This window comes from Staurois parvus, unplaced genomic scaffold (genome assembly GCF_062004578.1).
Source record: "Staurois parvus isolate SC_StPar_1 unplaced genomic scaffold, SC_StPar_1.0 ptg002668l, whole genome shotgun sequence".
In the NCBI taxonomy this organism is placed as follows: Eukaryota; Metazoa; Chordata; class Amphibia; order Anura; family Ranidae; genus Staurois; species Staurois parvus.
The window spans coordinates 17,268-29,875 of NW_028320464.1; the positions used below are offsets into that span (position 1 = coordinate 17,268).

Consider the following 12,608-nt stretch of genomic DNA (forward strand, 5'->3'; position numbering starts at 1 on the left):
TTATAGTTTTACAGAAAACATCGGAGATATGAGCTGTATCCAGGCTCCATTATGCAGATAGAAGGCGGCATGGAGGGGTTCAGTGAAGGTGGCGGTGAAGGTGTGGAGATGTCTGATGGGGTCACCCAGCTGGTAGAAGGACAGACAGCCACCTTCATAATCCAAATATACTCCCAATCTCTGCACTGGGGACTTTGGGTGTAACTCATGTAATTGAGAGTCATGTACACAGGAATATTTGTTTTCAGTGATGCAGAAACTCCAGGACTTGTTATTATACACAACGCTAAACTCCTTTCCATCTCTCTTTATACTGGGATAGCAAACAGCCACATACCGTACCCCACGGTCACTAACCTCCACTTCCCAGTATCGCCTCCCATGGGAAACACTTGCAGTACTCATCACCTGATTGTATGTTGTAAATCTCTGTGGTAATTTTGGTCGAATTTTTCGTGTTTCAGAGCAGAATGCTGTTCTCAGGTCATCAGATAAAATCACATAGACACAGGCAGTTTTTTCATCCAGGAGCAGATTTGTTGTATTCTGTAGGTCAAAGTTGGATTTTATTTGCATATTAGTGATAAGATCGGTTATAGATCGATGCAACACAAGAGACATCATAAAATCATCCAGATCACGAATAGAAGAGTCTTCAACATTCTGGTCACCTGAGTCAGATTCCTGATCTTGGAGGACTTCTTTGGTATAGGATTCCTGATCTTGGAAGACAGCTATTGGGTCGGTCATGTTACACAACCTCTCAATGTGACCAATTTTCCGGGGCAACTCATCCTTTTGTATCTCCAACTGTTTGATGAGAGCAGTGAGTGATAATGAGACCTCCTCTACGTGCCTGGATATCTCACTCAGAACTCTCTGTTCCTGGACCTCCAGTTGTCTCCTCATATCCTCAAACAGGGCAATGATTCTCTTCTGCTGGTCATCTGCTTTCACTTGCACTTTTCTCTTGTGGTCCTGTAGGTTTTGTAGTTTCTGATTAATTATTTCCCTTTTTGCGGTCAGTTTTTCTAGAACATTTCTCAGTTTTTCCTTTTTCTTTTCCAAAGCCTCTTCTAGAGGTTCCACGACATGTCCTTTGTGCATCCCCATGAAACAGCAGGACACACATAGGCAGGCGGCGTCCTTGGAGCAGTAATACTCCAGAAGCTTCCTGTGGATGGAGCATTTCTTACTACTGAAGGACGAGGTGGGTTCTATCAGCACATGGTCCACTGTCCTGTTGTGGGCTGTCAGGTGTTTATCACACATAGAAGTCTCACAATGCAGACAAGTCTTGATAGCAACCACCGGAGAATCCACACAATACGTACAGAGGATCTCACTTTTCTCCTCCTTTGGTTTTGTAGATCTGAAGTTGTCCACAATGTTACTCCGCTTTCTTTTCTTCTCTAGAAGAGGCCACTCTGTATATTCCTCTCTGCACTCCGGACAGGAATAGACCCCAGACCCCTTCTGTGTATCCAGAACAGTCACAATACAATCCAGACAGAAGTTGTGACCACATCTCAGTGACACCGGCTCCCTATAACGGTTCAGGCAGATGAAGCAGCTCAGCTCCTCTCCTAGAGCAAAGGAAGCCATTCTGGGAACAAGGCAGAGGAAAGGAAACTAAACAATCTGTTTGCATAAATAGGGTGGAGGCTTCAATAATTAACCCTACAGGTCAGAGAGAACCCAGAGCAAGCGATTTCTACTGATTGTCTGTTAAAGAAATAAATATGCAAAGAAGAAGCCACTTATCTCTGACTCATTCTTAGTTCAGAATAGGATGACAAAGATTATTATTTTGAGGCTGTGATAGGAAACATTCACCAAATATGAGATCCATTCTCTGTGTTTTCTGGACACAAACTAGATAAAATGTAATTCATTCTGGCTCCCCATGCAAGGCATTTGGCTCAATCCACAAACTTCAAACACAAGGATAAGGATCGGTAACCATGTGGTTGTCATTTGTTTGAATTATTATTGGAAACCTATAATGGTCATCTCTTTGAAAATAAGGGTTGGGTCCTTCACTCTGGGATCGTTCCTGTGCGTTTCTCTGAGTGTTCCTGTGCGATTCCCCGAGCGTTCCTGTGCGATTCTCCGAGCGTTCCTGTGCGATTCCCCGAGCGTTCCTGTGCGTTTCTCTGAGTGTTCCTGTGCGATTCCCCGAGCGTTCCTGTGCGATTCCCCGAGCGTTCCTGTGCGATTCTCCGAGCGTTCCTGTGCGATTCCCCGAGCGTTCCTGTGCGTTTCTCTGAGCGTTCCTGTGCGATTCCCCGAGCGTTCCTGTGCGTTTCCCCGATCGTTCCTGTGCGATTCTCCGAGCGTTCCTGTGCGATTCCCCGAGCGTTCCTGTGCGATTCCCCGAGCGTTCCTGTGCGTTTCTCTGAGCGTTCCTGTGCGATTCCCCGAGCGTTCCTGTGCGTTTCCCCGAGCGTTCCTGTGCGATTCTCCGAGCGTTCCTGTGCGATTCCCCAAGCGTTCCTGTGCGATTCTCCGAGCGTTCCTGTGCGATTCCCCGAGCGTTCCTGTGCGTTTCCCCGAGCGTTCCTGTGCGATTCCCAGAGCGTTCCTGTGCGATTCCCAGAGCGTTCCTGTGCGTTTCCCCGAGCGTTCCTGTGCGTTTCCCCAAGGTGTCCTGTGCGATTCCCCGAGCGGTCCTGTGCGATTCCCCGAGCGTTCCTGTGCAATTCCCGGAGCGGTCCTGTGCGTTTCCCTGTGCGTTCCTGTGCGATTCCCCGAGCGTTCCTGTGCGTTTCCCCGAGCGTTCCTGTGCGTTTCCCCGAGCGTTCCTGTGCGATTCCCCGAGCGTTCCTGTGCGATTCCCCGAGCGTTCCTGTGCGTTTCCCCGAGCGGTCATGTGCGTTTCCCCGAGCGGTCATGTGCGTTTCCCCGAGCGGTCCTGTGTGATGCGTTTTGACAGTCCAGTCTTTTGAATGGGCTGCAAAATGCACTGGATCACTGTAGGGCTTGCACTCATTTTTAAAAATGCACCGCAGTACCATGCGATTTGTTGCCCACAAACATTGCATTTGGGGTGCTAAATAAAAATACATAGGCACCTGCACCGAACCATTATAGGGAGAGCTGATCCATCGAATTGCCTCTCGGGGGATCAGGAAGGAATTTTTTCCCTGCAGGAGCAAATTGGATCGTGCTTTGCTGCGTTTTTTCCTTCGTCTGCATCATCTGTGGGTGTAGGATTTTAACTTGGTTTTTTTTTTTTTGGTTGAACTGGATGGACTTTTGTCTTTTTTCAGCCAGACTAAAGCTGGCCATACACGTATAGATTTTCATCTGAGAATCTTCATTTCAAGAATATTTGTTTGATTTTTTAACCACTTGCCCTCCAGAGGATTTAGCCCCCCCCCCCCCCTTCCTGACCAGGACATTTTTTGCAATATGGCACTGCGTTACATTGACAATTGCGCGGTCATGCAACACTCAAATTAAATTTACATCCTTTTTTCCCACAATTTGAGCTTTCTTTCGGTGGGATTTGATCGCCTGCGCGGTTTTTTTTTTTGCGCTATAAATAAAAGACCAACAGTTTTGAGGAAAAAAAAAACATTTGTGACTCTTTGCTATTAAACATGTCCAGTAAAAAAATTTAAAAAATAAAATTTAGGACAAAATGTATTCTTCTCCATGTCTTTGCTAAAAAAAAACCCCAATAATTGTATATTAATTGGTTTATGTGAAAGTTATAGCGTCTACAAATGGCGGTATATATACTGGGATTTTTTTTTTTTTTACTAGTAATGGCGGCGATCAGCGACTTATAGCGGGACATTCTGACACTGGGGGGGAACTGACTGTCACTGACATCCCCAGTGACCAATACAGTGATCAGTGCTAATAAAAAGCACTGGCACTGTACTAATGGCACTGGGCAGGAAGGGGTTAATCGTTAATGGCGTCAAATCGATGTTTGTTTTCTACAGCAGTGATGGTAAAATTTGAAAACTTTTTCCAATCAAACAAGTTTTCAGCCAGTGTATGTGGTTATCGCTCAGAAATTACATTCATTTTAAACTTAAATATTAAAAGCAAAATTTTCAAATGACATTCATCCATTCATCGAATGTGCAAAGAATTTTCGTACGAATATTCTCGTCTGAAAATCTAGACGTGTATGGCCAGTTTAATAATCCCCATCCTGGTGTGCCAGCTTTTTGAATTGAACCCATTGTTCTTCCAGCTATTTGATCTCACGTTTTCAGTCCACTCCCTGATTCATGGCCTACCAGCCAGGAGCAGGTACATCCCTGGTAGGGTTGCCACCTCATCCCTTTAAAACTGAACACATATTTATTATACAGGTTCTGGGGCTGAGTGAATGCAGATTAGGCAGCACAGTGGTGACATGGTTAGCACTTCTGCCTGGCAGTACTCGGGTCATTGGTTCAAATCCCAACCACAGTATCACCTGCCTGGAGTTTGCATGATCTCCCTGTGTGGGTTTCCTCCGGGTACTCCAGTTTCCTCCCACACTCCAAAGACATGCTGGTAGGTTAATTAGCTCCTGTCTAAATTGTCCCTAGTATGTGTATGTATGAATGTGAGTTAGGGACCTTAGATTGTACACCCCTTGAGGGTTAGGGACAGATGTGAATGTACAATATATATGTAAAGCGCTGCGTAAAGTGACAGCGCTGTATAAGTACCTGAAATAAATAAATAAATAAGGCACCAACAGCTTCTGGGAAGGCCGTCCACAAGGTTTAGGAGGGTGTCTATGGGAAGGTTGGACCATTCTTCCAGAAGCACATTTGTCAGGTCAGGCACTGATGTCGGGGGAGGAGGCCTGGCTCACAGTCTCCGCTCTAATTCATCCCAAAGGTGTTCTATGGGGTTGAGGTCAGGACTCTGTGCAGGACAGTCAAGTTCCTCCACCCGAAACTGGCTCCTCCATGTCTTTATGGACCTTGCTTTGTGCACTGGTGTGCAGTCATGTTGGAACAGGAAGGGGCCATCCGCAAACTCATCCCACAAAGTTGGGAGCATGAAATTGTCCAAAATGTCTTGGTATGCTGACGCCTTAAGAGTTCCCTTCACTGGAACTAGAAAAAACCCATGAAAAACAACCCCACACCATAATCCCCCCTCCACCAAACTTCATACTTGGCATAATGCAGTCAGGCAAGTACCGTTCTCCTGGCAACCGCCAAACCCAAACATGTTCATCGGATTGCCAGGCAGAGAAGCGTGATTGGCCACTCCAGAGAACACGGCTCCATGCTCTAGAGTCCAGTGGCGGCGTGCTTTACACCACGGCATCCGACGCTTTGCATTGCACTTGGTGATGGAAGGCTTGGATGCAGCTGCTCGGCCATGGAAACCTATTCCATGAAGCTCTCTACGCACTGTTGTTGTGCTCATCTGAAGGCCACACCAAGTTTGGAGGTCTTTAGCTATTGACTCTGCAGACAGTTGGTGACTTCTGCGCACTGTGCGCTTCAGCATGCGCTGACCCCGCCCTGTCATGTGACGTGGCCTACCACATGGTGGCTGAGTGGCTGTTGTTCCCAGTTGCTTCCACTTTGTTATAATCCCACTAACAGTTGAGCGTGGAATATTTAGTAGCCAGGAAATGTCACGGATGGACTTATTGCCCAGGTGGCCACCTATCACGGGACCACGCTTGGAGCCACTGAGCTGCTGAGAGCGACCCATTCTTTCACCAATGTTTGTAGAAGCCGTCTGCATGCCTAGGGTATGATTGTATACACCTGTGTCCATGGAGGGGATTGGAACACCTGAATCACATGATTTGGAGGGGATTGGAACACCCGAATCACGTGATTGGGAGGGGATTGGAACACCCGAATCACGTGATTGGGAGGGGATTGGAACACCCGAATCACGTGATTGGGAGGGGATTGGAACACCTGAATCACGTGATTGGGAGGGGATTGCAACACCTGAATGACATGATTGGGAGGGGATTGGAACACCTGAATCACATGATTGGGAGGGGATTGGAACACCTGAATCACATGATTGGGAGGGCGGGGCCAATACTTTTGGCAATATGTATATGGACATGTCTTGTGTGGGCACCAGGGAATATCATAATAATTAAAGAAGAACATCACCTCCCTTTTTTTTTCTCCAATCCACTCTTCCCTTGTCTTCTGGGTCATCCTCAATAAACATACATTCCCAACTAATCCAGTGTTGTCTTGGAATCCGCTGCTGCACCCCAGGTCCCGCCATCTTCCTTTGTTACATCATCGGGACCGGCTGTCTTTTATGAGTTTTTGGGGCCGGACCCCTGATGACAAGCCATGGAGCAAGTGTAATAAGTTGTATATTGGTGAGGGGCGCACTGGACACCTTAGCTACCATTGTGCTATATGCTGGCTGACCAGTGAGCCCCTGTACCTGTAAGGAGGGGTGGGCTCCCACATGCTCAGGCATATCCATCATCCATAGTCATCCATAGCTCCAGAGCCTTTCATGAAGCTGCAACAGGTCAGATAGAGTCCTCCTTATTACCTGGCTGGAGGACGTCCAGCATCAATTAGCCCTTTCCTCCTTAGCCTTACTGTCATCACACCTGCCTAGGAACTCCCACTCCTCCCAACTGACATCTACTCATTAAGGAATTTTTATATTTGCATAACTCCTCCCAAGAGCCAACCCACTGCTTGCATCAGAGCTGAGGGCTCTTGAGAGGAGTACTGAGGCGGGGTGCTGTGATGTTTTCATGAAGCTATGTACAGCACCCTACCGGCCCCTCCCACCAGCCGTGATCTGCCTGCATTGCATGGAGAAGCACAGAGACCCACTCATATAATGGAAATTGAATTTTTTATTTGACATTTTAATTGACATGTTGATGAGCAAAGGGGAAAGGAGGGACCAAAGAAGGCAAAATAAAATCAGATTCAACTTCAACTTTAACCACTTCCCGACCGGCCGTTTCATATAAACGGCTGGACGGTGGCAGTACACCCTGCTTGTGCGCACTCCCTGGGAGCGCGCAGCACCGCAATCCGGTGCCCACTGTGTCCTCCGGACACCGGACACCGATTGGCCAATCAGTGATCACATGCAAAGTAGTAAGCAAGATGTCACTTGTGACATCATTGCTTACTACGTCTCAAATCTGTGAATGATCACCGAGGTCACATGGTACAAGGCTATTCACAACAGCCTTGTACCATGTGACAAGCTGTGACCAATCACAGCTCACTCAGTACTTCTCAATGAGTGCAGGAAAGCACACAGAGAGAAAGAGAAATGATTGCTTTTACATCCTATATGGGTGTAAAAGCAATCATTGTAAAAAAAAAAAAATATTCATCACCCCCCACAAGTAGTACAGTGTCACCATGGTGACACTGTACTGCTAGGGTGACAGTATGTAAAAAAAAAAAAAAAAAAAAAAATAATAATATAAAAAAATAAAATAAAAATGTAAAAAAAAAGTTTAAAATTTATAATTTTTGGTTATAAACTAATTTGTTTTTGGTTTTTTTTTTACTAAAAAGATAATGGAATACATTTTGGCAAAGATTTATGATGAAATATTATTTATTTGCAAAATTTTATAAAAAAAACACTTTTGTTCAAAATTTTTGGACTTTTTCATTTACATAGCAAAAAAAATAAAAATCCCAGCAGTGAATAAATACCACCAAAATAAAGCTTTATCTGTCTCAAAAAAATGGTAAAAAATTAATTTGGGTACAGTGTTGCATGACTGCGCAATTGTCATTCAAAGTGTGATAGCGCTGAAAGCTGAAAATTGCCCTGGTCTGGAAGTGGTTAAAGAGGTACCTCTATTGCAGTGGCATTTTTATTTATTTTTTATTTTTTGCCGTCTGAGTCCCATTTGATGGCTTTCTTTTTATTTCCTGTCTCAGAGATGCAACAGAAAGCAAAGAATGAGCGCTGAGCATACCCTTTGGCGCTATATAAATACTGTATAATAATATAATAATAAAGTTAAGGGGAAACGTAAACCGAGGTCACTGATAAAGGTGTCCCCATTGGAAGATTTCCCATTTTGGATTTCTCATCACTTTCTCTCCCAGTGACAATTATCACCAGAACAAATGGAGAGGATGGATCTCTCCAGAGGGAACAAGGACAGCACTAAAAACCTGACAGAGGTTCTAATCCTTCCCGACTCCATTCAAAACAACCAAAAAGTCTTTAGATCATCGCTAACATCAACCAGTAAGAATAGTGACATGACAACCCGATACCATCACATCATAGAATTCTGTCTTCTATAGGAGGAGCTCTCTATACCCAGAATAACTGTCATCTGTCCAGTGACACCTATGACTCTCCTAAGTTCCCACAACCCAAAATGAGACCAAATGTGTCACTGCATTCCCATTGACTTGTATGAAAGTGGGCGGGGTTTTCTATGGGTGGAGGGAGTGGCTACATTGTGATTAATGGGGAAAGGTAAGAAAATTCTATTCATTGTAATCTATCTAAAAGTTGGGCCGAGAGGAAAAAAGGCTCCAAAAATAGTGAGCACTATTTTTAAAGCACACAAAGTAGATTTATATTCATTGTGACTAACCAGGAATACATATGAATTTTTTAACCAACAGGCATTCTACCTCCCACTGACACCAATGATGAGGCACTCAAACTGACACCGATGATGAGGCGCTCAAACTGACAGCAATGATGAGGCACTCAAACTGACACCAATGATGAGGCACTCAAACTGACACCAATGATGAGGCACTCAAACTGACACCAATGATGAGGCACTCAAACTGACACCGATGATGAGGCACTCAAACTGACACCAATGATGAGGCACTCAAACTGACACCAATGATGAGGCACTCAAACTGACACCAATGATGAGGCACTCAAACTGACACCAATGATGAGGCACTCAAACTGACACCGATGATGAGGCACTCAAACTGACACCAATGATGAGGCACTCAAACTGACAGCAATGATGGGGCACTGTTCTTCCCACTGACACCAATGATGAGGCACTCCAACTGACAGCAATGATGAGGCACTCAAACTGACAGCAATGATGAGGCACTCAAACTGACACCAATGATGAGGCACTCAAACTGACACCAATGATGAGGCACTCAAACTGACAGCATCGATGAGGCACTCAAACTGACAGCAACGATGGGGCACCCAAACTGACAGCAACGATGGGGCACTCAAACTGACACCAATGATGAGGCACTCAAACTGACACCAATGATGAGGCACTCAAACTGACAGCAATGATGGGGCACTGTTCTTCCCACTGACACCAATGATGAGGCACTCCAACTGACAGCAATGATGAGGCACTCAAACTGACACCAATGATAGGGCACTATTCTTCCCACTGACACCAATGATGAAGCACTCAAACTGACAGCAATGCTGAGGCACTCAAACTGACACCAACGATGGGGCACTCAAACTGACACCAATGATGAGGCACTCAAACTGACAGCAATGATGAGGCACTCAAACTGACACCAACAATGGGGCACTCAAACTGACACCAATGATGAGGCACTCAAACTGACAGCAATGATGAGGCACTCAAACTGACACCAATGATGAGGCACTCAAACTGACACCAATGATGAGGCACTCAAACTGACAGCAATGATGAGGCAGTCAAACTGACACCAATGATGAGGCACTCAAACTGACAGCATCGATGAGGCACTCAAACTGACAGCAACGATGGGGCACCCAAACTGACAGCAACGATGGGGCACTCAAACTGACACCAATGATGAGGCACTCAAACTGACACCAATGATGAGGCACTCAAACTGATAGCAATGATGAGGCACTCAAACTGACACCAATGATGAGGCACTCAAACTGATAGCAATGATGAGGCACTCAAACTGATAGCAATGATGAGGCACTCAAACTGACAGCAACGATGAAGCACTCCAACTGACAGCAATGATGAAGCACTCCAACTGACAGCAATGATGAGGCGCTCAAACTGACACCAATGATGAGGCACTCAAACTGACACCAATGATAGGGCACTATTCTTCCCGCTGACACCAGCAATGGGGCACTATTCCTCCCCATAATACCAAAGATGCGTTGTTTACTCCCACTGACACCAGAACAATTCCCAATGACCACAGACTGGCCCCCCTAAAGTCTGAAGAACAGTACACTGGCCCTTTGTTTAGAAAGTTTGGAGACCCCTGTCTCAGAGGATCAAATCATATTTGTTCAATGCAGGTGCAGACTTCGCTGCCTTGTGATGTTGCACAAAGACTGAGCTTTGCTGATCCTCTTATCTCACTGCAGATATAGCAGACAGGACTATAAGCAAGTTAGTCTGGCCATACACTATACAATTTTCTGTCCAGTTTCTGCCCAAATTTCTTTAGATTTACCATCAACTATGTAGTGCAAGGGCCCGCCTAATTAAATACAATTGAAAGCGTTGTTTAGGTTTGACCTCCTATTATATGGTTTTTGGTAAATCTACAGATTCTCAAGAAAATTGTATAATGTATGGCCAGCCTTAGTGTCTAACCAGTTAGTTTTGGCATACTAACCACTTCAGCTATGTACATCCAGAGAGATTGAAGTTAGAATAGTTAATTTTTCATGGCTTTTGTATAGGGGGTGTATCCTTTTCCTACATACTTGTCCTAAAAGGTGTCCCTCTTTCTGACACCAGAAAATTTGGAGATATGATAAAACTTAGTAGAAGCAGTATGACCACGTATCATTCGGAACGCTGTCAGGATCTCTTTCGAGCAACATTGGTTTATGTTCTTTATTAAGGGCTCCGTTTAATTGTCCCAGCTAATTTCCAAGACGATTTCACCCTCATTGTTATTTATATAAATGACAAAATTGTAGAACAAAGACATTTGTTGTGTAATGGCTATTATGGGCCTACAATCATTTTTACCTTCATGAACATTGACTTCTCCATCAAGTCCAACAACGCCACCATCAAACCCGCCCCGCAGGCCAGAGTACGTGGTGTCATTCTGGACTCCAACCTATCCTTCCAGCCCCAAGTCCAATCTTTAACAAACTCGTGCAGACTCCACCTCCGCAACATGCAGACTCCACCCCCGCAACATCGCCAAAATCCGCACGTTCCTAACCCCAGAAACCACTAAAAAGCTCATCCACTCCCTCATCATATCACGACTCGACTACTGCAACTCCCTCCTCACTGGCCTGCCTCGCCGCTGGCTATCCCCGCTTCAGTCCATCCTGAATACGGCTGCCAGACTCATTCACCTTTCCAACCGCTCCGTCTCCGCCACCCCCCTCTGCCAATCCCTCCACTGGCCTCCACTCAGTGTCCTCCACCCCCCCTCTGCCAATCCCTCCACTGACCTCCACCCCCTCTGCCAAACCCTCCACTGGCTTCCGATTGCCCAACGAATCAAATTCAAAATCCTAACACTGACGTACAAAGCCGTCCACCATACTGCCCCGAACTACATCACTGACCTAATATCCAAGTACCACCCAACACGCACACTCCGCTCCTCACAAGACCTCCTTCTCTCTAGTTCCCTGGTCTCCTCCTCCCATGCCCGCCTCCAGGACTTCTCCAGGGTGTCACCAATCCTCTGGAACTCCCTGCCCCAACCCATCAGATTATCACCTACTCTCCTCTCCTTTAGGCGCACCCTGAAAACCCATCTCTTCAAGGAAGCCTACCCCACCCCCTGCTAACTTGCCGACCTCCTCCACTCTTCCTACCACTCCATCCCCCACAGCTATCTCCTCCTGTGCCACCATCCCCACCCTCCTAGATTGTAAGCTCCAAGGAGCAGGGCCCTCGATCCCCTCATGTTTTGCATTGTATTGGTATTGTTCTGTCACATGTTCTGTCCCCCTCTGTAATGTACAGCGCTGAGCGAACCATTGGCGCTTTATAAATACTGTATAATAATAATAATGGACATTATTGGGAACTTTTGATAGGGGTCTAAGTCTCAGTTCATGAACTGCTGTCATAAAAGGACAAATAACTCTGTGGGGGGTGCCACTTCAAAGGACTCCATTGAGGTGAGGGGGAAGGAATTAGGCAGCTGGCGCTTCCTGTCTTTTTTAACAGCTGGTGACCTAAACTGACCAGTGTTTTGAGATGACCATTAGAGGTTAAGATATGTGGAAAGGTGTGACTTTACCTGGGTGCAGGGGCGGACTGACCATTTAAGCACTCAGGCACTGCCCGAGGGCCCGGGGTCAGTAGGGGGCCCCATGAGATGCCCCTGGTACCTTTCATTGGCTTTTTCATAGGATTCTTTTGGGTGTTGGCCAGGACACAGGGGCCCCATGATCCCCTATTGCCCAGGGGCCCCATGAGTTGTCAGTCCGTCCCTGTCTTGGTGGGTGAGTCTAGGCGTGGTCTTTTCAAAGAGTATATAACACAAAAGCAAGGCCCCATTTTCTCTTGCCTGTAGTGCAGTCATTATGGATGTCTGCGTAATGTACCTACATTATTCTGTTTCTTTCCTGTAACTTTCTTTCCCGTAGTCACCTCTTAGTATTGGTAACATTCTGTATTTGCATTGTAATATCACTACTTTTAAAGTTATACCGGCTACATTATATTCTGTTAAAATTGATTAGTAGTCATC

General features: G+C 45.8%; 1 protein-coding gene across 1 annotated transcript; it reads right to left on the minus strand.

Moving 5' to 3' along the window:
• Positions 1 to 1,605, minus strand: LOC149429987 (E3 ubiquitin-protein ligase TRIM39-like). The gene has a single exon (XM_089666277.1). The coding sequence runs from the start codon at positions 1,603 to 1,605 to the stop codon at positions 1 to 3; it is 1,605 nt and encodes a 534-aa protein (XP_089522403.1).
• Between the last annotated feature and the right edge of the window lie 11,003 nt (positions 1,606 to 12,608).